At 53.1% G+C, this 22526-nt stretch overlaps 7 protein-coding genes across 7 annotated transcripts; 4 read left to right on the forward strand and 3 right to left on the reverse strand.

Annotated features, from left to right (window-relative positions):
- Positions 1-15: 15 nt before the first annotated feature.
- Positions 16-7071, forward strand: H257_04641 (hypothetical protein; the record flags this gene model as incomplete). The annotated part of the gene is made up of 7 exons (XM_009829233.1): positions 16-1131; positions 1199-1503; positions 1541-1794; positions 1857-4672; positions 4753-6006; positions 6094-6480; positions 6550-7071. The coding sequence occupies 7 exons, from the start codon at positions 16-18 to the stop codon at positions 6916-6918; spliced, it is 6501 nt and encodes a 2166-aa protein (XP_009827535.1). The 3' UTR covers positions 6919-7071.
- H257_04642 (hypothetical protein) lies at positions 6730-9725 on the reverse strand. The gene is made up of 13 exons (XM_009829234.1): positions 9518-9725; positions 9425-9463; positions 9323-9362; positions 9210-9272; positions 8963-9168; positions 8826-8909; positions 8320-8770; positions 8076-8266; positions 7974-8015; positions 7581-7877; positions 7195-7290; positions 7112-7132; positions 6730-7004 (listed from the first exon to the last, which is right to left on the reverse strand). Exons 1-13 carry the CDS (start codon positions 9653-9655, stop codon positions 6915-6917), a joined length of 1758 nt encoding a protein of 585 aa, XP_009827536.1. The 5' UTR covers positions 9656-9725; the 3' UTR covers positions 6730-6914.
- A 720-nt stretch (positions 9726-10445) lies between these two features.
- Positions 10446-14147, forward strand: H257_04643 (WNK protein kinase). Its single transcript, XM_009829235.1, has 6 exons — positions 10446-10663; positions 10750-11394; positions 11455-11617; positions 11949-12770; positions 13049-13804; positions 13886-14147. Exons 1-6 carry the CDS (start codon positions 10604-10606, stop codon positions 14062-14064), a joined length of 2625 nt encoding a protein of 874 aa, XP_009827537.1. The 5' UTR covers positions 10446-10603; the 3' UTR covers positions 14065-14147.
- Positions 14148-14750: 603 nt separating this feature from the next.
- On the reverse strand, positions 14751-16021 carry H257_04644 (hypothetical protein). The gene is made up of 6 exons (XM_009829236.1): positions 15830-16021; positions 15706-15766; positions 15425-15631; positions 15308-15363; positions 15185-15256; positions 14751-15132 (listed from the first exon to the last, which is right to left on the reverse strand). The coding sequence occupies exons 1-6, from the start codon at positions 15944-15946 to the stop codon at positions 14788-14790; spliced, it is 858 nt and encodes a 285-aa protein (XP_009827538.1). The 5' UTR covers positions 15947-16021; the 3' UTR covers positions 14751-14787.
- Positions 16022-16247: 226 nt separating this feature from the next.
- H257_04645 (hypothetical protein) lies at positions 16248-18719 on the forward strand. The gene has a single exon (XM_009829237.1). The coding sequence runs from the start codon at positions 16281-16283 to the stop codon at positions 18690-18692; it is 2412 nt and encodes an 803-aa protein (XP_009827539.1). The 5' UTR covers positions 16248-16280; the 3' UTR covers positions 18693-18719.
- Positions 18720-19850: 1131 nt separating this feature from the next.
- H257_04646 (hypothetical protein) lies at positions 19851-20604 on the reverse strand. Its single transcript, XM_009829238.1, has 3 exons — positions 20464-20604; positions 20164-20412; positions 19851-20114 (listed from the first exon to the last, which is right to left on the reverse strand). The coding sequence occupies exons 1-3, from the start codon at positions 20581-20583 to the stop codon at positions 20073-20075; spliced, it is 411 nt and encodes a 136-aa protein (XP_009827540.1). The 5' UTR covers positions 20584-20604; the 3' UTR covers positions 19851-20072.
- A 51-nt stretch (positions 20605-20655) lies between these two features.
- On the forward strand, positions 20656-21935 carry H257_04647 (hydroxyacylglutathione hydrolase; the record flags this gene model as incomplete). The annotated part of the gene is made up of 5 exons (XM_009829239.1): positions 20656-20908; positions 20963-21104; positions 21162-21415; positions 21469-21565; positions 21637-21935. The coding sequence occupies 5 exons, from the start codon at positions 20656-20658 to the stop codon at positions 21884-21886; spliced, it is 996 nt and encodes a 331-aa protein (XP_009827541.1). The 3' UTR covers positions 21887-21935.
- Positions 21936-22526: the final 591 nt, after the last annotated feature.

A 22526-nucleotide genomic window follows, 5' to 3' on the forward strand; every position in this document is an offset into this window, starting at 1 on the left:
TGCATTTGAAATAATATGGCGACCGTGCAGCTGCCACAGGGCCTTAAAGCGCATGCTGCCAAGAAGAACTTGGAGAGGCTCTTGTCCGTGGCGCCCGAGGCGGATCGAGTGTTTTTCGTCCACGACAGATCGCGGACACGTGAGCACTGCACGGGCCATTGCCAGCCACCGTACCCCACGAATGTCATGCGCACATCAAAGTACTCGATCCTGACTTTCGTGCCACATAACCTGCTTGAGCAGTTTCGACGAGTGGCCAACGTCTACTTTCTCGTAATCTCTGTCCTCCAGCTCACAACATCGTCGTTGTCGCCCACCAACACGTACTCGACGGTGTTGCCGTTTGTCATTGTGTTGGCTGTAACCATGGTCAAAGACGCCATCGAGGACCGCCGTCGATATGTCGCTGATGCGACGGTCAACCTCTTGACCACCCATCGCCTCGTCCGGTCATCGTTCGAGGTCGTGACGTGGCAGTCTCTAGAGGTAGGCGACATCGTCCGCGTGATGGATGGGGACTCTGTGCCCGCCGACCTCCTCCTGGTCGTGTCTGGTGAAAGCAGTACCGAGGACAACGCTGCTGACGCTAGTCAATCATCAGCATATGTGGACACGTCTGGTCTAGACGGTGCGGCCCATCCCAAGTTGAAGCAGTGCCTTGATAACACTTCATCCTCAACAACAATGTCGCTCGAACCGTACCACGGTCGGCAAATCTGCTGTGACACCCCCAACCCGTCGTTGCTTGTCATGGGCGGCAGCATCACAAGTGGCTCTGGAACGATCGAGGACGCCACTAAATTCACGATCGACAACGTCCTCTTGCGAGGCACGATGTTATGCCGTACGAAATGGGTGGTTGGGATCGTCTTGGCCACTGGGCACGACACAAAGCTGCTGCAACACTGTCAACGACCCATGGCCAAGTTTAGCCAGATCGACCGTGTCGCGAACCGATGCATTGGCGCCCTGATTGGTGTGCTTGTGGTGTTGGTCACTGCCAGCGCTGCCGCCGGTCAAGGATTTTTGCAGCAGCCAGCGCATGTTGTAGGAACATTCGGGCTTGAAAATGAACCGGGGATGCAGTTTGGGTCGCTATGGATCACGTACCTTATTTTGTACAGCCACTTGGTACGAATCTCTTGATATGGCTACCTCTAGTAGGACCACTAGAAGATACTTACTGTCCTTGCTTTAGGTGCCCATGTCACTGTACATTACGCTTGACGTGGTCAAGTGGTTCCAAGTCAAGCAAATCGAACGAGACACGTCCATGGCATGTCCAGTGACTGGTCGATTGGTCACAGCCAACACGGCCAACTTGAATGAGGATCTCGGCCAAGTCAAGTACGTCTTCACCGCCAAAACAGGCACCCTCACAGCAAACGTTATGGCGTTGCGATTGTGCAGTGTTGACGGCACCATCGTAGACCATGTTCGTGTTGATATATCGCATGGATATTACCAGCATCTCAATTCACGTTTGGGTACTGTCCATGTAGAGTACTCCAACACCGCAACTCCAAGACACCGTGGCAAGTCGAACCTTGGCTCGATGTGTTCTGCTCTGTCATGCTGCCACGTACTACGACCAGCGCCTGTACTCGTCCAGTCCAGATGAAATGGCGCTATTAGCCGGTTTCTCGAGGTTGCACTGCGCATTCCAAGGTCGCAACGGCAATGTCGTTACGATTTCCATCTTTGGTGACGTCGAAACATACCTTGTGCTGGCATGCAACCCATTCGACAGCATCCGCAGGTGCATGTCGGTGCTGGTACAGCGCCAAGGCGAAGGTACGTGGATGCTGCTGTCGCAACACTCTGTGATAGAGTTTTCATATCGTTGAATGCTGTAGACCAGGCCACGGTATATTGCAAAGGCGCGGATAGTGCTTTGATGCCCCGTTGTGTGCGTCAGTCATCGGTGACGTTAATAGCGCAGCACGTGCTACAATTTGCATGCGCTGGCCTCCGCACCCTTGTGTTTGCTTCCCGTCTCATTACGGGCGACGAATTCACATCGATTGGTAAGGTGGCCATATCGCAGGACAGGGATGCATTGGTGGAAGCTCTCGAAGGCCCCTCTATGGCCATTCTCGGGGCGACGGGGATCGAAGACCGCGTTCAAACTGGTGTTCCCAGCTGCATTGGCATGCTGCGCCAAGCTGGCTTGCGCATTTGGATGGTCACGGGTGACAAGGATGAGACTGCCGTGGCCACTGCTTCCGCCTGTGGGCTGTACACCACCGGCTGTGCGCCTCCAACAGCAGCCGCCTCGCAATGCCAGCCATTCTTGCAACACCATCAATCGCTCCTGCTGTCCGTAGACGGCACCTCGGTGGACGAATGCCTGGACCAGATCACTCAACATCGCCGGGCGTTGAAGAAACAAGGGCTGTGGAACCCCGAAACCGTGATCCCGACGCTCGTGGTGGTTTTACACGGACTTGCGCTGGACACGATCGTGGCTGCAAACTACGAGGTCCCCACCGACCTCCTCTTGGAGCTACTGGTCCAAGCTAGCACTGTGGTAGCGTGCCGCGTGACTCCAGCACAAAAAGCCACGCTGGTGCGCTTGGTCCAGATGTACGACCCCGGGAACGTCACGCTGGCCATTGGCGACGGTGGCAACGACGTGCCGATGCTCCAAACCGCCTATATTGGCGTCGGACTCTACGGCCGCAAAGGCTATCAAACCGTACGCGCGGCGGACTTCGCCATAGCCGAGTTCCGATTCCTGAGTTCATTGTTGCTCCTCCATGGCCGATGGAACCACCGCCGTATCATGCACGTGCTTCTCTTCACCTTGTACAAGAACTTGGTGCTGGTCGCGACCGTCGGGTTGTTTTCATTTTTCACGGGCTTTTCCGGCCAGACTTTGATCGATTCATCCCTGATTGTGGGCTGGAACGTCCTATTCACAATCGCGCCTATGTTTGTGTTTGGCATTGTCGACCAAGACATCACCACCACCACGGTCCTTCACTTTCCCGCCATCTACCAAGAAATGGAGCCCCTCCACGCCCGCAAGTTTCTTCTCTGGGCCGCCTCAGCCGTGTTGCATTCATCGATTATTCTCTACATCATGACGACGTCCGTTCGAGGCAGTCCGTCGGAGCAAGGCGGGGTTTTCTACTTGGGCACAATCGTCTTTGGTGCTACTCTGTTGTCCATCACAGTCAAAGCCGCCATGACGATGCATCGGTGGCATCGGTGGCAGCGTGTTCACGTGGCGTCGCTCGCCGTAGGCCCGGTTCTGTTTGCGGTAGTTGTGTGGGTGTGCTCGAATCTGTACATTCTGTGGCCCCACCTGCAAGTGGCTCGCGACTTTGCGGGCCTCGGCACCGCCTTGATATCTCATTGGACGTCGGTGACGCTCTTAATTCTAGTCGCCGTGTCCGCCAGTATCTTGCCAGATGTGGCGTTCATTGTGTTTCAACGACTTTATTATTATTCGAACCGCCATGTCCTCCAAGAAATTGATAGTCACTCAAATCGCCGGTCGGACAAGCCACAGATTGTCGCTCCCTGTCCAGATACCCCGGCAGCCAGCCTCGTTGTAACTGACCCCCTAAGCGATTCCTGCGGGGGGCGTAGCAGCCCCCAGTCCCCGGCTCCTACGCCCGTTCCGACCGGAGACATCCCCATGTCCACGGCGCCACCTTCCTCGGAATGCGCCATTCTCATCGCCCAACTGCAACGCCTCCACGCTACCCACCGCGCCGACCCCGAAGATAACCTCCTCGCGGCAACCGACACGAAGATGCACCCGACGAAAATGGCGTTTGTCGGCAAACAACGAGTGGCCCTCGAGAGCGAATTCGACGCGAGCGTTGTGCGGCAAGAACGCCATCGGGTTCGGTTTTATGTGTACGTGGCCACGTCGCTCATGCTGGCAAGTGTCTTGCTCGAGTACTTTGTCCGTCCAGCCACCACGTTTCCCAACTTCCCCAGAGTTCCCTCTCCTCCTCTTGTCCATTCGGAGGCGCCCCCACGACGCCCCAGCGTTCGACAACCAGACGCCCGCCAAGAACATGCAATGACAACGTCATTTTTGGTGTCCAGACTCATCATCGTCGTGTTGGCCCTTGCGTATGCCCAGTTTACTCGCACTTCTACCTTTTCCAAGCATTATCACATTGCAATCATGGTCCCGTTGGCCGTCACGGGTGTCGTGGTGTCGGCCACGATTACCGTGACGGGGTATGTGTCGGCGGTGCTGTTTCCCATCGTGGTACTCACCATGCTCCACGTGCAATTCACAGCAGCCTTGTTGCTCGTGCTGGGCAACTTTGCCGTATACGTCGTGCTTCAAATGTTGTTTTCAGCTGGCTTGTCCCCCATCGAACTGGGCGCGTTCACGTGTTACATTGCGCTCGTGGTGGGGCTGGCGGCCCACGGCTGCTGGCGCAGGCAATATGCGATGCGAGTCGACTTTTTGCAGCATCGCGCCTTGGCCATTGAGGAGTTCCGCGCCATGGATATGCTCCGGAGCATGTTTCCGCCGCACGTGATGGCCAAGCTCAAGGCCGGAGACGCCGTCATTTCCGAACAAGAGCCCCACGTGACTGTTCTTTTTTGCGACGTCGTCGACTTGCACGCGTTCATGCATGACCACGCCCCGGCCGAAGTCGTCGCGCTGTTGGATCATATATACTCGCTCTTTGACGAGGTATATATACGTACTGTATGGTGAACTCGATGCTATGTGGGTTGTCCAGGTTACTACCGCCACTCACTTGTGATTGGTAGATGTGCGGGCGGTTTGGAGTGCAAAAGATGGAAACTGTGGGCAAAACGTACATGGCGTGTGCTGGCATGCAGTCTGACGGTGTCGACGGAGGTCAACTAGCCGCGCTTCGGGCGGCGTGCTTGGCCCAAGAAATGCTCCGACTCATGGCGACATGTCGAACCCCGCGGGGCACCACCATCCCCCTTCGCATCGGTCTGCACAGCGGTCGCGTGCTGAGCGGCCTCGTGGGCCGAAAGAAGCAGCAGTTTTCCCTCTTCGGCGATACCGTCAACACTGCCTCGCGTATGCAAAGTACTGGACTGATTGGTGCCGTCCAAGTGTCGGAAGCTACCCACCTCCATCTCAAGTCGTCGTTCTCATTTGAATCGAGACATGTCGACGTCAAAGGCAAAGGCCCCATGACCACATACTTGTTGGGGGAGCCCGTGTCTGATGCGGCGCGGCAGCTCCTTCGACCGCGACCGGCCAAACCAGCACCATCGGCGGCGACAGCGGGCGATCGCCACGACGTAGCCATGGCGGCCAACGTACATCCCACGTGGCTGCACTTTACCGAGCCCAGCATGGAAGCGGCGTTCGTCGCGGCAACCTCCGCCGCGCGGGACACGGCCGCCATGTACGTGTTGTACGCCCTGGGGCTGTACATGGGTGGATTTGCCCTTGTCCGAGACATCGTGCTGGGCGTGGATGACAACCGGATCACTTCGGATCTGTTGGTATTCAGCGTCGTGTCGCGCCTTACGATGGTGGCGGCGACAGTTGGCGTCCTTCGATGGCGACCTGCGATGGTGCTGTCGCGTACATGCTTAGTGGCATGTCTCTGCATAACTATCTTGGCCTCGTACCATATTTGGGCCGTCCAAACGTGCGGCGCCGATAGACAAGGCGACATGCTAGCTCTGGACGTTGTGTGGGTCATGTTTGCCGTCTCCAACAGCGGAGCTCTCGTCCACCGGGCTGCCATTGGGTTCAACGTGGCAGCGTGGGCGGTCAGCATTCCCGTCTTTGTGCTGTCGTACACCCGACAAGGCACGTCCGATTGCATGTATCCGATCATTTTAACGTCGTGCGCGGCGATTGCAAATGTGACAACGTCGCGGCGGATTGAGTTCTTTAATCGACGGGTGCTGTGGCTGCAACAACGGACCCAGCTCGAAACCACAAAAGCCGACGAGCTGCTCTACCAGCGCCTGCCCCAAGCCGTGGTGCGTCGCATGAAGCAAGGCGACGTCGTGTGCGACGAACATGTCAACGTACGCTCCACCCTGATCAACACTATCGTGCCAAGCATGATAAATATATATGTTTCTCAACGGGTTGTGAAATATATATATATGTAGGTGGGTATTTTGTACTCGGACATCAAGGGGTATACGTCCATCGCGTCCAAAGCCAACACAGAGCAAGTGATCCACATGCTCGATACAACGTTTGCCTCATTCGATACGCTCACAGACAAGCACAACGTGTTCAAACTCCAAACCATCGGCGATGCTTATGTGGTCGTGTCGGGGCTGCCGTACGTCGACGCCGCCATGCCCGACGCTGGCAAGGATGGCATCCCCAAGCTGTTGCGCCAGGACACAAATGCAGATGCAGCCGTCCGCGAAATCCAGCGAGACCAAGCGCGGCAGCAGACGACGACCAACGCTCCATGTATGCGAGTGGACCTGCACCTGCAGAATCTGCTGCACATGGCCCTCGACATGATCCACCAAGTGGCGCAGGTAATATTACTACTAGTAGTAATTTGTGCTCGCTTCCAACGATAGAGTCCCACGTGCTGCTGCACCTAGGTGCACGACCCCAACACGAACGAACCGCTCCAAATGCGGATTGGCATCCACCTCGGCCGTATTTACGGCGGCGTGATCGGCAACACGACGCTACGCTACGACATGTGGGGGCCAGATGTGCTCACGGCCAACGAAGTCGAAAGCAACGGCGTGGCGGGAAAGGTCGTGGTGACCGATGCAGTCAAGACAGAACTCGAAGCACTTGGAATTGAATGCCATTACCACTGTGATATCAAAGCCAACGTGAAAACGTACGTCGTGCAGCTCGAGCCTGGCCACGACTTGCCTCGTAGCGACAGCCCACGAAGAGCCACGTCCACAGTCGGCAGCGGCGGCACCTCGCCCGCCAAACTTCGAAAGTCTTACTAGTCTTCGTCCGACCAATCCGACGGCTCCGACATACCCAATGAGTCGGATCGGTGGCGGTTGTTGGCAGCGTTCAGGCCCAGCATGCGCTACATCCCACGTTAATTACCAATATATATATGGCATATATATATATATATATGCATGGCAAACCAAGTCGACCGCTTTGGACATGTACAGTGTGTACCCCCCCTACCTGTTCAAAGCCTTGGGCGACCTAATACGAACGAATGAGTTTGGCATGGGTTTATATATATATATATATAAACTTGATCCTACCGGGTTCTTCGAGTCGACAGGGGGCGGCTGGGTCGATGATGGGTTGGTTGTCTTTTGCTTATCTTTGAGGTTCTTGATCTGAGTCAGCACATCGTTCTACAACCACGCGCAATAAGTCCCATATTATACTAAATGTAGATAGTATATATATTGTACTGTGTTTCTTCTAAACTGGAGTGACATGGAGAAATAATACAACCAAATCAATGCACACAAGAACCAATCAGATTGCACGAAACCACACATATCACCAACGTCAATTTCGTGTTTGACTTCAATTAGTGTGTTACCAGGTACCATTTTTTCATACAAAATTCAAGAATCGATAGATTTGGCGAAAATCAGCACACAAAAGTCCAAATTTTCGGGTCAAAGGACAATAATACCTCGTCGCCATAGTTGGACGCGGTCCCGTCGGACCCGTCGTTGCTGCCGTCGTCCGACATGTCGACAGTGGGCAACTTCTTGTGGCCGGGGTAGTCTGCCAGGGGGGGAGGTGGGGGTTGAAAGGTCGTGGGTTGGGGGGGTGCCACTTCCTCGGCCTTGAGCACTGTCACAGGCTTAACAAACTGCTTCCGATCTCGATCTTGCTCCATCCGGTCCTGCTTGCCGCTCAACGCATTCTGCCGCCGTGTCATGCGCAGTTTGATTTCGTCCGCAAGGGTCAACGGCGGTTTCTCTTGCTATACAGTTCCCAAACAAGTCAATTTAGTCACATGGATCCATATCAACATGAAGAAACCTTTAGACTGTTCATAGGTTCTAGCTATACATTGTACCTCTGGCACGGATGTCGATTTCGTATGTGGTTTGTCTGTTACCTATTCAAGATAACATATCATACAGTGAGTTTGTCATAACCGAAAAGTCGACTCATGTACTTTGCGAAGTTTATTGAGACCGGCATTTCGAATCGAATCCAGCAAGTTGGCGCGGGGATTGACTGGTTCAGGGGGCGGGGGGGGTGGTCCATCAACCGACGAGTTGGCCGGGGGAGGTGGCGGCGGGGGTTGCTGCTGGTTGGGGTCCGCCATTATCGGCGGCGGCGGTGGCGGAGGGCCTCCCGCGGCGTCTACGCTCCCATGTTCGCCCATTCAGGTCGTGACCTGGAGGACATACACGTACCGTCGTGGGGCGGAGCGGGAGGTCCTGGCGGGTTGATTCCGTCAAACGACGATGGCGGCGGAGGTGGTGGTGGCGGCGGTAACACGTCCGTCGGGCCCAAGACAACACCCCCTTCGGCGGCATGGGGCTGCAACGCGGTGGGTCCGGCGGCGAATTCGGCGATCTGAGGCAGGTCCGGCAGCCCCGTGTCTTGAAACATGGATGGCGCGATGGACGTTTGGTTGGCATTGTCATATTTGTACTCGACCGCGACACCTTTGAGACCGGGGAGGACGTCGGGGAACTGGCTCTTGTCGTACGGGACATACTTGGGTTTGAATAAGCCCTTGTCGATCGTGCCGTCAAAGCCGTCGCCGCCGTTCATGACGGAATCGGGCGCGGCCGCCAGCACCTTTTGCTTCTCTTCTTCTTCGGCCACGTCCACCCCGAGCAAATTGTCCCATGACGTGTACTACAACAGTATAATAACCCCATTCACTATAGAGAACTACGAGAAGCTCGTGTACTTGTTGGTAGGGATTCTCGCCAGAATTGAAGAGCAGCACACTACCAATGGACGGAATATCGTCGGGTAACGGCCCCAGACCTTCCTATTAACAGGTGTTCTGGACGTACGAGATGGACAAGGTCAAGATGAACGTACTTTCGCCATGTTGACTTCAGCGCGCCGCGTCTCCATGGCTGGGTTCACCCGCTCGAACAAGTCGAGCACCTCGGCCATGAGTTGCGCGCGTTGGCCGGGCGTGGGGGCTTCGGACGGAAGAAAGTGCACGGCCGAGTCGGATACCGCGAGGGGAGGATGTTCTTCGAACGGTTTGTCGCTGTAGAGCCCTTTCGTCGCCGGTAGGACTAACATGTTATTAGTACATGGATATAGTTGCAGGGCATACCTGGAGGGGCTGGGTACTTGGCCGTGGAAAACACTGTCGTGGGTTTGTTGGAAAGGCCGCGTTCTATGTGTCATATGATGAGCGAGGGAGTTGAACGATCAAGTTGAACGCACCAATGATGGCAGTGACTTTGTTCTGGCAGTCCACAATTCGCTACAGACAGCAACAACATGAGCTCAACAGAAGCAGTAGGGTTGGCAACGATGAGCCACCACCTTGTCGATGGCTTGCACGCGCTCTTTTTCTGCTTGGACCTACGATCAAGAGTCGTTGAACGGAATGTGCTGGAAACACAGTCGAAGCAACACCTTGTTGCCGATGCGCAAGAACACGTCCGCGACGATCGAGTCCAAATGGATCAGTTGACGAACGACATCCTTGACAACGAAGGGCTTCTTTAGGTCTTCAAAGACCCGCTCCACGCAGTACACCTGGGATGTCTGCATATCGTGGACTCGCCGGACGGAACTCTCAAGATGCGCTGACGATGCCAAGAAATTTGGGTGTAGTATCCGAATTATCCGTACTGACGTGGCCCCGTTTCCTGTTAATTTCTGCTTTTTCAGCAAGTAGAATGTGTTAGATTTCACGAAACCGCCAATTTTTCCTCGAATTTTGTGTTGATATTTCACCAAATCTCCTGAATCTTTCGAATTTAACCCTATAGATTCAAGTTTTTTCGAAAATATTTCAAATTCATGCTCGTTCATCATGCAATTTTGGTCAAGCAAATTACAAGACGGCGGAACGTAATTTTATTCCGACGTTCGAAGGAAGAAATACGTCCGGATACTTCGTGAATCTTCATGTTCTCGTGGCTCCCACTCCTAGTATGGACGGAATAATCGATGATTCTTCTCCTATTAATAGTTTATATACTACTACTTAGTATGTATTAATACGTACTAATACTTTGATATAGTACCTAGTATGTGAGGATGGGTTCACTGTCTCAGTGCTGTCTAATATGAGAGCTCGGTCGTTTTTATGCAGGAATTGCAAACCCAGTCAACACGATGAATTTGGGGAAACGTTTAAAATTCCACCACAGTACAAATAAAATAGCTCACGACAAGCTGAGATTCACACTGCTCTGGAATAAAACTACAAAGGTTTAATAAAAGTCATACGGTATTCGTTTTCACGAGTACTTTCGGGCTTGGATATTCACTTGAGAATTGTATGGAACCTTCCCGTTTGATATGACCTCTACAGAACCTCCGAAACTCGATTCCACTCGGGCAAGTACTACACACCAACCCACGGGGCTCATCTCGAGCCACCGCCGCGCCGCTTATTCCCGCCGCCGACAACTGCGCGATCCCGATCTCATAGAGTACAGGGACGATTGACTGAAAGGAGCGCAAAGGTGTCATCACACAGTACAGTAGTGCATGAACATGGAAGACGGGGACAAGGCAGTGGAACAGTCGCCGCGAGGAATCTACATCCGAGTACGTGGGCCCTTTTCCCGACAGACTCGTTCGTGTGCAAGATGTCATCGACCGTTGCCCTCACGTGTATATGTGTGTGTGTGTAGTTTGACAAGCGTCTCGGGACTGGGGCGTACAAGACCGTGTACAAGGCGTACGATGTCGATCAAGGGATCGACGTCGCATGGAACGCGATCGACATTGGCGCGCTCCCCCACGGCGAGAAAGCGCGCATCATCCAGGAAGTCGAACTTCTCAAGAAGCTCGAACACAAGAACATCATCAACTTTTACGGGTCGTGGTTCGCGAAGGAGAAGAACCAGGTGGTGTTCATCACGGAGATCATGACGGCGGGGTCGCTCAAGTCGTACATCAAACGCGTGCACTTTGTAAAGTGGAAGATCATCAAGCGATGGTGTCTGCAGATCTTGGAAGGATTGCATTATTTACACAGCCAGCATCCGCCCGTGATCCACCGCGACTTGAAGTGCGACAACATCTTCATCAACGGCAACACGGGCGACCTCCGCATCGGCGACCTCGGTTTGTCCACGCAAATGGCGGTCGAGAAGCCTCGCGCGCAGAGCGTGCTGGGGACGCCCGAGTTTATGGCGCCCGAATTGTACGACGAAAACTACGACGAGAAGGTCGACATTTATGCGTTTGGGATGTGCGTGCTGGAGATGGTCACCAAGGACGTGCCGTATTCCGAGTGCCACAACCCCGCGCAGATTTACAAAAAAGTCATGGCGGTAATAAGGCCATCTATCTACTTGTCCATATGATTGATTGATGGACATTGGGTCGCGTAGGGTATCCGTCCACAAGGCCTCGCGCGCATCAAGAGCAACGCCGCGAAGGAGTTTATCGAGCTCTGTCTGTCGCGAGGCGATGGCCACGTCGACGTGACCGCTACGTACCTCATGGGCCACCCGTTCTTGCAAGCATCTTCGGACGACGATCAAATGGTGGAATGTACGATCCGAGTAGTAGTAGTACTAGTAGTAGTAGTCGTTGTCCGTGTGTAGTTTATATTGTCTTTCTTGACCCCATATTTGGACATTTGTGCTGATTCTTTGCCAAATCGATCGATCGATTATTCATTGTACTGACTTTTAAGATCGTATCACCTACTAATTCGAGGATTTGATTGGCTAGTTGATTCATGTCTTGTGTTTTGATTGGTCGATCTTTGATTGTGTGCCATTTTGGTTAATGTGCTCATTCGATTGAGCACTCGAATTTCGAGTCGACTTGACAATATAATGTTTGGGGGTGAAAGGCTCATGGTGATGTTCATTTGTAGGCGTGGAAGAGCACAGTCCGACGCCGCCGCTATCACCGGCCCACAAATCGCTCAAGGGGTTCGACCTCGAAGAATCCAACGCGGCGTTGGCAGCGGCTCGATTGGACGCGCGACGGGACGTCCGGCGGCACTCGTCGCCGCCAGTGCCGCATCACGATCTCGTTCCGAATGGAGGCGGCCAAGTAATCCGAATACCCGTGGACACGAGTCCATCTGATTTGGACAACCTTCCGCGAAGCAATTCGCTCGTGTTTACCAACCGACCGACCACCGACGCACCGCTGTCGGCAGGGGCGATCGCGGCTAACGACAAGGCGGCGGATGCGATCTTGGCGTCGATGCGAGACACCGAGATGAACCACGACTCGCGCAAATCCGTCATGGACGGCCGCAACAACAAGCTCTCGGACGACAAAAAGTTCAACGTGCCGCCGCAACCCCCCACGAAGCTCCTCCCCCCGCAACCCTCCCCTCCCCCGTCGTCGGACGCGATCTCGAGGCGAAAGGGAAGCGTGTCGGACGGCTCCGTCCCGCCATCGCCGCCGACGTCCAACAACCCCCTGACGCAGTTGCCGCCCATGGTACCGACGCTGTCCAAGAAGTCGTCGAGCGGGGAGAATGCGCCAACTCGAACAAACGTCGGCGCTGGTACGGGCCTCTTGCAACAGCAATTACAACAATATCAACAACAGCAACAGCCCGCAACAGCCGCCGCCGCCGCTCCTGCGAATCGAAAGGTGGGCCGGCGACACGAAATTCGAGCCACCAAAGACCCGTCGGCCCCGCACAGCATTCTCCTGAGCATGCGTCTCACGCTAAACGGTATTGTCCTTGTTAAACTTTGGATTCGCCAAATCCATCGATCGATCATGTTGTTGTTTCTACTGACTATTGTATGTCAAGAGCGTGCCGAGTGGGTTGTTTTCACACTAATTTCAGGCACACACTAATTCGATATCTTGAATGGGTCAAAGGGTGGATAGTTTGATTGGGTACTTGATTCGTGTGTTGTGGGTTTTGATTGGTCAATATATATATATATATATCGAATTGTCGTCTATCGATTTCGTACTTGAGCTTATATGTATATCTTTGTATAGGCAAATCCAAGGAGATCAAGTTTCCGTTCAACGTGTTTACGGATTCGCCGCACGAGATTGCATGTGAACTGGCCGAAGACGTGGGCATTATGGAGCCGGACGTGGGGGACATTGCTGACTCGATCGGGTTCTTGGCGATTGAAGGCAAGCTCGCCAACTTGCCCGATGTGGACGTGGATGTATGGGAAGAAGCTCCCGAGCCGCACTCGTTCTCGTCCAAGCCGTTGCCGCACGTGTCCAAAATGAACTTGGTGCCGTACTTGACGACACCGTTGGAACTCGACTTTTACGACGACACTGGGTCGCTGACCGCGTCGATGCTGTCCAACAACTCCTCGTCGAGGGATTCGTACCATCTGGGGGGGGGAATGGGATTGGACGACGTGACCTTGTCGTCTGGCCCCAACTCGCTGTCCAAGCAGTCGTCGTCATTTCCGGACGACTTGGGGGGGGAATGGAACGTTGGATCTACCCCCATGAGCGGCGGCAGCAGCAGTGGAAGTACTGTGGCGGCGGCGCCACTGTCGTCGTCCCCACCGCCGCCGCTCGTTCGAGAAGCGTTGTATATCGGCCATGCCGCCGTCGGTAGTGGGAATGCCGGACACCACATTGACCAGACCCTCCACGACGAAGAATGGCAACACGCCAAGGAAATGGAAAAACACGACCAAGAAATGGAAAAGTACCTCAAGAAAATCGAAGAACTCAAACTCAAACGGGAACTCCAGATCAACAAGATGCAGCAACTCCACAGCGGTAAAGTAACCGATTGAGTTTGAGTTTTCTATCGACATTCTTTGTATATGATTGACGACGACTCATGCGGCGTTGGTGTAGACGGCGACTCGTCGGACCCACTCTTGGCTGCCCCCGCGACAGCAGCGGCGGCAGACCTCCTTCCTCCACCCTGGCTCGGCAGCCCGTCGGCAATTCCAGAAGCGCTGAGGAAACCCTTCCCAGTGCATCCATCTGTGCCGCCTGTGGTGAGCTCCGCCACCAGGCCCGTCCAGCCATAACCCGTGAATGTGCCTTGATCATCAATAATAGCTAGTTTACTAGCAAGCGGCCAAATATATCGTTGTCGTTGGCTATTGTTTCACGTAATTCCATAGAGTAGTACATGAGCATTCCGCCCGCGCTCAAGCGACTTTAGGGAAGGCATGCATGCACGACATCATTCATCACCTACTTTGTATTAAAAATTAGTACCATGATATATATATATATATAATAAATATATTATATTACCAAGGGAATGTTTTCTAAGAAGTATACTTCAATCAAGTCAAAAAAGAAGTCGATACATTTGTGTGGACCAGAGTAGAACATACTACGTAGTATTATTTAACGTTAATGTTACTACCGTATTTGTCGTACCTTTGCACCATATATACTACTACTTACTACTTAGTAGTACTTCAATTTGAACAATTTATTATTTAATCATTATATACTGGTAGTGCTTCGAAGTATACCTACCTATTAATGGATTATAGATGATATTGAATTCCTTTCGAGCTATACATTCCACGGTGCAGTTCATCAAATACGCTAGTTTGCAGGTGTGTGGTGAAGCACCCTAGCTTTAATCCTATCCCTTTCGTCTGGGGCAATACTGTCTACGTTACACAATCATATCCACAGGGACAAGCGTAATATTCAGCCCCCGTCTCTACCAACGTCATATTCCCGCAAAAAAGCATGAGGTATCACAGGTACATGTGTATTCAATAGCCTGTCTACCAATTCTGCCGGGGGGGTTGGCCTCCAGGGGGGCGTTGCTGCTGCTGCTGCATGGGGTTCATGCCTTGCCACTGGAGGTTGTTGAAGCCGTTGGCATTCGGCGGCGGCTGCATCGGCGGCGGGCGCCCCATCGCCGGATTCACGTTGTTCATCATGGGCGGACGGCCGAGGTTGAACGGCTGCGGCTGCTGGCCGCCCATGCCAAACTGACCAGGCATGTTGTTGAACTGGTTCATGGCGCCAGGGGGCGGAGGGTTCATTGGCGACGGCGCACCTCGCGGCGTCGGCGGTTTGATGGTCGAAGGAGCTCCGGCAAATACGTCGAATGCGTCCCCCGGTTTCTGCATCAAGATGGACACATAATGATGGCGGGAACGAAGGACATATATACACCTGTTGTGACTGAGCTGATGGGGACGGGTTGGCGGGGCCACGCGGCGATTGGCTCGTGATCGGCGTGGACATCTATGGCAGACGAACTGTGAGTTAGCAGTGGTATTGTGAACGAGTGAGTACCAGGCCAACGAGGTCGTCATTGAACACCTTGGGTGCCGCCGCGTCCGCTGCTTTCGCTAAGTATGAACAAGATTGGTGCCTTGGAAGGAACACGAAGGGGAAATGAACTTTACGTACGCGTAGCCACGTTGGTTTGAATGAGGTCGGGGACTGCTGCGGGAGAAGTAGACACGCGGGGAAGTACCGACGAAGCCGACTTGTTCGGTGCAGACGACGTATTGGCGGAGGGCGATGGTACTTCGCTGTCCGAGATGCGCGAGATCTTGCTGATGATGAGGCCGTTGAAGTCAGGCACCGGGTCGTCGTCGTCAACGTCCAGCCACACTAATGAACAATGAGTCAGCGGTGCGAAATGATGAGGAACAGGTGTTGTCGACGTCGCGAATGTTGCTACATACCATACGTGCCCTCGAACGCTTGCTTGAATCGAAAGTGGAACTGTCCGGGTATCGGGAACTCCTTCAAGGGAACGTTCGTTCAACTCGTTGTTGCCATCAACGTGTCGACGAACTGGTCGCGTACCTTCTTGATGTGAGAGAGCTTCAAGCTGTTCTTGTGCTGTGATGGGATGGGGAATATGTTGAGGTGGTCCGGCGTGTCGCCGTCGTCCGGAATGAAGTAGTTGAACATGCCCTCCATCTTGACTCAATCGTTTCGATGTCGATGCCAGCAGATCTTTGGACCGCCACCTCACTTCTTTATGTCGAGTTTCGCTAAACCGGCCTCAAATTTTGACGAATTTCTAAATCTATCTAGTATTACTACTCTAGAATCGTACTATTAATATTATTATTATTAATATTAATAGTACTACAACAAATAGTACTAATCAAATGTACTTCTTATCATAGAAAATATACTTATACTACTGTACTGTGTTAGTATATGTAATAGGTTACTGTAGGTTATAATCTCGCTCCCATTGGCTCAAATCGTCATCCGACCCCCCTGCAGTCTTGGCATTGCATTTGGCATGGCATCTCGTCGACCTGCCGCCGACGCGGCTGCAGCGTCCGAAGTGGACTTGACGTTGACCCCATTCTGCACCGACGATGGATCCGGGCGCTGGGTCTTGAATGACGAAATCTCTCAGATGTTCGTGGACGAAGCTCGGGCTCATCGGAAAGTGGCATTGAACGTGGTGTTTGAATTGCCTGGGGCTGGTGTGGCGCTGCCGTCAGGCACGAAGAAAGGGTTGTTTATTGTCAAGCACCCCATCAAGGTGGACGACGATGGAAACCTGTCGTTCCTACTCGTGCTTCGCCATGTGGACTTGACGGCAACGCCGCAATGGGGCACGCTCGCGTTGCTGTTGGCATCCCACGCCATCTTTGTGCGGGAGGGCCACGTCCATTCCGACGGTTTTCGCAACCTCAACTTTCTAACCAAGCTCATGGACGTGTCCATGGTCCCATCCACCGACGACTTTGCCGAGTCTGCGGAGCTGAACGCGCAACTGCTCAAGCGGCACATGCCCAAGCTCACGTATGTCGTGGTGGACGTGGACAAAAAGGAGTGTGGCGGCGACGCTTTTCCTGCCTACTTTGAAAAGGTCTTGGCCAGTAATCCCCCGAACGAGTTTGCCACGACCAGTGTCCTCGCCAACTTCTTCACGCAGCGCGACTGCTTTGGCATCAAATCAAGCATGTTCAAGGTGCCCAACGCGCCGTACACGGCCGCCAAGGTCGTCGGCGCCGCCACGGACGGCCATGCCATCTACAAGCCGTTCTTTGGCCGGTACCTGTGCTGCGGCATCCTTGCGCACCTCTTGCATGCGGTGGTGCCGCCGCTGTCGACGAATGCATGGGCTATACTTCCGTTTCGCGACTTTGTCCGTGACGTGTCACTCGCGTATTGGCACGAATTAACCGATAACGTCATCGGCACGTATGCCGATTGGTTGCACGTCAAGGTCCTTCCGTACGACCCCGTACCCGTCGACGGCGCGCTGGTGGTCGACTTGACCGAGATCAAAATGGGCATCAAGCAAAGCGAGCACGATTTTCACGTGATCGACCACGGCCAGGGTGACCACTCAGTGTTTGACGAGTATGGGAATCTGAAGAAAACGAGGGCAGGCGCCAAGCACGACGCTGGCGCCACGTCATCAACGTTGGACGTGGGCATCTTGCACTTTCTCAAGCAAAAGCGAGGCGGGTTGCAGCGCCAGGCGTCGATCGCAGTCGCGCGGCCGGCGTCTTCCCAAGAATCGGAAGAGGTCGACCTCGACATGCACTTTGAAAAGATCCGCGCGTACCCCGTCCCCGTCCAGTACATCCAGAACCAACGGCGGGAAAAGATGCCTCTGGACGAACAGACGCTGCATGCCAAGCACGTCGAAAGCTTCGCGGTGGCGTCGACGGCGCTGGCTCCGTTTATGGCGCTGTCGAGCGCTCCCGACTTGATCTTCACGGGCGAGAATCAACTGCACGTGGGTGCTGCGCAGGTCGAATCGTCGGTGGCGCGGCTGTTTGCCGAGTTCAAGACGGCCAACGCCGTAGCGTCCGCCTTGTTTTGCTCAAAACTGGTGCGGTACCTGCACGGGGTGGTGGTGGAGAAGACCCACTTGGATGACACGGCGTCGTCGTCGGCGGTGTCTCAGTCCAAGCTCATGCTGTTCCTTATCGCATATCGAGCCAACATTGACGCACTCGTGTCGCAGTATCAGTTTTTAGCCACGGGGCCCGCCGCCCAAGCCGTGCTCTCGGGCTTTCTCCACGCCGTCGTGCCCGCGCACATTCAAAAGGCGGTGGTTGCGGCACACCGGACGTTTGAACTCCAACAATCCAAACTCGTCGATGCCATCGCCACTGCCAAACAAACGCTGGTGTTGCTCAACCAAAGCCTAGAGGAATCCAACGGCGTCCGCATCGAATGCATGCGCCGCGAAGTGGACGGCCAGCGCCAGGTTGATGAGCGCAAGGCTGAGCAGGCGCGGATGGTGGAGAGCTCGATCGCAGAGGCGCAGGCCCAGATCAATCAAGCGATGCGAGACAAGGACGCGCTGTTTGCGAAGACAGTGGAGACGACACAGGCGACGGTCGCGACGGTGGAGATCATCGCCAAGAAACCCAAAGAGTTCTCGGGGTACTTGTTCCGCCAGGAAGGCAGCGGTTTGCTGGGAAAGAAGTGGAAGCAGTCGTTCTTTGTGCTCAAAGACGGCCGGTTTCTGTGCTTTAAGGCCAAGTCGTACTATGAAGAGAACCGGGAGAGCATGGAGCCCCCGCTCAGCGTGTCAGGGTACACCGTGTTGGAGTCCCGCAGCCACGGAAACGAGTTCAAACTGGCGCCGCCGACCGCTGGCCGCACGTTTTGCTTTCGTGCCCCGTCCGACGACGACAAGGAGATGTGGGTGCAAAAGTTTAACGAAGCGAGTAATTTTTAATAGAACGGTGTTGTGTGGTTGTGTATATACGTACAGCATACGAAAGTTATTATACAACCTTGAAAGAGTTGGAGGCCACGCAACTAACTGGATAGAAGCATATAACGTTACTACACCTTTTTGCAGTTAAGTCGTGTGCCAAATTAAACGGGCACATGACCGATTATATCGGGCATACCGCCAAATATATCGGGCACACGGCCAAATATATCGGGGATGTCATGTGCCCAATTTAATTGGCCGTGTGCCCAAGCAATTGCCCATATGCCCGAAGAATTGTGTCGTGCGCCCGATGAAAATGGAAATCACGCAATAAAAAGTCAATTCAATACCTAGTATAGAAATGGTCGTTAAACGACACATGCAGCATCGTTACTGTGACGTCACATACCAACACCCATGTTGCCCATGGCCTCCGCGCGTCCATCGAGGGTACGTACCTTGAGGTAAATCAAAACATGAGCTCTGCGCGCGACAGATTCAAGTTTTGGAGGGAGTTGAAAGTATGGATGAAACGTTGAAGTACATATAGGGGCAATACTTTAATTGACATTATTATTACCAGAGTTATTCGTGGGGGTGTAGCGACGTCCATGCTGTGCGTTCCTTGGCGATTTGAATAATGAGCATTCAAAATGTAGGAGGAAATTAAGCGCCCGTAGTACGAACTTCAACAATACTTTATTCAAGTATACATTTCGAATTATCTTGCCTTCGCACGTTTTCCTCCGAACTTCAACCACTTGATGTTTCTACCAAAACTGATTTGCACTCCATCAAATATACTTCAAGTAATTATTTGAGTTATTGCCATTTTCATCGGGCACACGACACAATTCTTCGGGCATATAGGCAATTGCTTGGGCACACGGCCAATTATATCGGGCACACTGCCAAATATTTCGGGCACACCGCCAAATATAACGGGCACACGACCTCGGTATGCCAAATTAAACGGGCACATGGCTAATTATATATCGGGCACACCACCAAATATATCGGGCGCAGGGCCAAATATATCGGGCATTCGTCCAACTAAACTGCAAAATGGCGTAGTGTATTTGGCCACGAGCGCGCTAGATCCAACTGGGATCAGGACAACTACACGTTCTACAGTAGTTGTACATGGAATGCCAGTGCCTTTGAGTGCCGTTTGAATCAGATGGCCAAACAACTTCATTACCAACGATGCAACTACAGGTGAGTATGTGGTGCTGGTAGGATTCGAGTAGCAATTAGCCCATGAGTGCACAGTTGGTGATGGCATGTACTCGAAAGAGTACTATGTATATCTGGTGGTTTAGGTGTATTGCTGTGCAATTCGATCGCGTGGCTGCTGATGTATGTACCCCACCCACAGTCCAAACAACTAGAAGACTTCTAGTCGTCCCAGTCACTGGCTTCTGATGGTTTGAACTCGGTCTAGCACAGCAACGCACTTTGAATCAAAAGTCAAGTCTGTGACGTGTACTTGTTTGTCGTAGGCGTAGCCAGGATCTCCAGGTTTGAGCACATTCGACAAGAACACGGAATCCATTTTGTCCTTGACAAGTCGCAGCTGGTTCTCGGACACGTTGTTGTAGTCGGCAGTCGGGAGCGTGGCTAGGGGCTTCGCTTTCTGGAAGATCTTTTGGACGAGTCGAGTCAGCTGGGCTGTGGACACGTCGTCTACATACGCTGCGTGGTCCAATTGCAGCTGCCGCACCAGGGACCCCACATCCTACAACGACAAGGTTAAGCACATACATCGTAGGAACGGCGGTTCCATTACGCTGTGCTTTGAAAGGTACGAATCCATAGCGATCTCGTGGATGTAGAGCTTGCCGCTGCATTTGAATTCGACAGACACAAGCGGCGGCGTGAACCGAACTCCGACGCGCTGCGGTTCCATGTTGTGTTGTCGTTTTGTGATCTTCATACAGAATGTCGGTCGTTCGAAATCCACCAATCAAATGCAACGTCGATGTTTTTTTGGAAGTCGGCGGCATCGGCAGTACCCCACCGTATGTGGCGACACTTTCAAGCACCAGCTCGCCGCGCGGCAGGTCTTGGCCTTCTGCGGTCCAATGCGAGTCTACCTTCAATGCGCCACCCAATGACGGTACATGCGCATTTCAGCACCGAGGCACCACGGAAGGTCAAGAAATCTAAAGTGCCGCAGCGGTCGGATCCGCACTTGCGTGTGCGCCTCGTTCCTATGTTTGACGACAACTATGGTACTGTACCGGTCATCCTTGTCAACGCACTGACGGTCTTAATGGACCATGTAGGTTTCCTCGTGATTGACGAAGCGAACCAGCATGTGGTTGCCGTGGACCCTGCGCAACCTAGCGCGATGATCCCTGTGCTCGAGGAAGAGTTGAGCAAGCCAGGCCGGGAATTTCTCGGTATTCTCACCACACACGGTCATGCGTACGTTCTCTAACCATTCAATCTTTCTTCATCATGACTGGAACTCCCTTGCATTAGCGACCACTGTGGTGGAAATGTCGCGATCGTTGACAAGTTCCCTGACCTGTTGGTGGCAGGGCCGCACAACGAAGTCATTCCACGCGTGACCAAGTCTTTAAAAGGAGGTGAAGAGTTCAAGATCGGCGCCATGACAATCGAGGTGTTGGCAGTGCCATGCCATACGAAGGGCCACTTGGCGTACTTGATTTCGGGCGACCCGTCGACGCCGCCGCTGCTGTTCCCTGGAGACACGCTGTTTGTCGGCGGATGCGGTTCGTAAACATCTTCTGAACTACGAGTGTCGACGTCCTTAACGGTGGTGTAGGACGCTTCTTTGAAGGGACAGCAGAAAACATGTATCATGCGTTGTACGAAGTGTTTTTGCACCTGCCTAAGGACACCAAAGTCTACTGCGGCCACGAGTATGTATAGCTATCATTCGATACAAGGACCTGTCTGTCCTTGGATGTGCTTGTAACGAGGGTGGCGGTAGATACACCATGGCCAACTTGCGGTTTGCGCTGAGCGTAGACCCGACGAACGCGGCGGTGCGGGACAAGATCAACTGGGCCAAGCTCCGCCGGTCCAAGAACCTCCCGACCATTCCGTCGACCTTGCGCGAGGAGATGGCGTACAACCCATTCCTCCGCGTGCATGACGACGTGATCGTCAATGCCGTCGGCGGCACCGACCCCGTCGCAGTGCTCGCCAACCTCCGCCGCAAGAAGGATAGCTTCATCTAAGAAATCCTAAGCCAGCATAACACGCACACACATGCTCCTTTGTACTACTTAAGCCTTGTGTTATGTATAGCTTTGGTAGCGTTGGCAACATGCTGAACTGTTCCGGTCCATCTCGCAAATATATATATGGATACATATTTATACTACCTCCGGCCGGAAATAAACCAGCCTTTCATTCTTGGAGGTTTTTTCAGAATTTACCGGAATAAATTATGTTATAGAGACCGAAAACATGTATCCGGATATCTGTCACGATTTGATACTGATTATATTATACACCTGCAGTAATTTATATTCTGTACAAAACATAGTTTTAAAATGTTGCTGACTATTGGTTGGTGCAGGTAGAATGCATGTAAGCCACCAACACTCATAGCGTAGAACCCACTTATCCATTAGGGTATTCATGTTTAAGGTATTATATTCCACAGGGATACTGGCCATACTAAGACGTACACAACAAGCATACTTAGGGCAAAATCAGATAACACCATCAAACAAAACACCAATTTTACCAATTTTCACCAAATGGCTGGTTTATTTCCGACTGGAGGTAGTATTTAGTACTCAGTATATGCAGTCGTACTCACAGTCAGTATTTGCAGTCGAGTGAGTCCATTCGATCTCAAAATACCGGTAC

The sequence above is a fragment of the Aphanomyces astaci genome, assembly GCF_000520075.1.
Source record: "Aphanomyces astaci strain APO3 unplaced genomic scaffold supercont1.8, whole genome shotgun sequence".
Classification (NCBI taxonomy): Eukaryota; Oomycota; class Saprolegniomycetes; order Saprolegniales; family Verrucalvaceae; genus Aphanomyces; species Aphanomyces astaci.

Excerpts from the sequence above, each read along its gene's own strand:
- H257_04645 (XM_009829237.1), top strand. The coding sequence starts at position 16,281 with ATGGCATCTCGTCGACCTGCCGCCGACGCGGCTGCAGCGTCCGAAGTG.
- H257_04643 (XM_009829235.1), top strand. The coding sequence starts at position 10,604 with ATGAACATGGAAGACGGGGACAAGGCAGTGGAACAGTCGCCGCGAGGA. Across the intron at positions 11,618-11,948 it reads CGACGATCAAATGGTGGAAT|GCGTGGAAGAGCACAGTCCG; the intron begins GTACGATCCGAG and ends GTTCATTTGTAG. Across the intron at positions 13,805-13,885 it reads GATGCAGCAACTCCACAGCG|ACGGCGACTCGTCGGACCCA; the intron begins GTAAAGTAACCG and ends GCGTTGGTGTAG.
- H257_04646 (XM_009829238.1), bottom strand. The coding sequence starts at position 20,583 with ATGGAACCGCAGCGCGTCGGAGTTCGGTTCACGCCGCCGCTTGTGTCT. Across the intron at positions 20,413-20,463 it reads CGTACCTTTCAAAGCACAGC|GATGTGGGGTCCCTGGTGCG; the intron begins GTAATGGAACCG and ends TTGTCGTTGTAG. Across the intron at positions 20,115-20,163 it reads GCTACGCCTACGACAAACAA|ACCGAGTTCAAACCATCAGA; the intron begins GTACACGTCACA and ends TTGCTGTGCTAG.
- H257_04644 (XM_009829236.1), bottom strand. The coding sequence starts at position 15,946 with ATGGAGGGCATGTTCAACTACTTCATTCCGGACGACGGCGACACGCCG. Across the intron at positions 15,632-15,705 it reads AGCGTTCGAGGGCACGTATG|TGTGGCTGGACGTTGACGAC; the intron begins GTATGTAGCAAC and ends ATTGTTCATTAG. Across the intron at positions 15,364-15,424 it reads TCAAACCAACGTGGCTACGC|CGAAAGCAGCGGACGCGGCG; the intron begins GTACGTAAAGTT and ends GTTCATACTTAG.
- H257_04642 (XM_009829234.1), bottom strand. The coding sequence starts at position 9,655 with ATGCAGACATCCCAGGTGTACTGCGTGGAGCGGGTCTTTGAAGACCTA. Across the intron at positions 9,169-9,209 it reads CAAGTACCCAGCCCCTCCAG|TCCTACCGGCGACGAAAGGG; the intron begins GTATGCCCTGCA and ends ATAACATGTTAG. Across the intron at positions 8,267-8,319 it reads TCCCGCTCCGCCCCACGACG|ACGCCGCGGGAGGCCCTCCG; the intron begins GTACGTGTATGT and ends ATGGGAGCGTAG.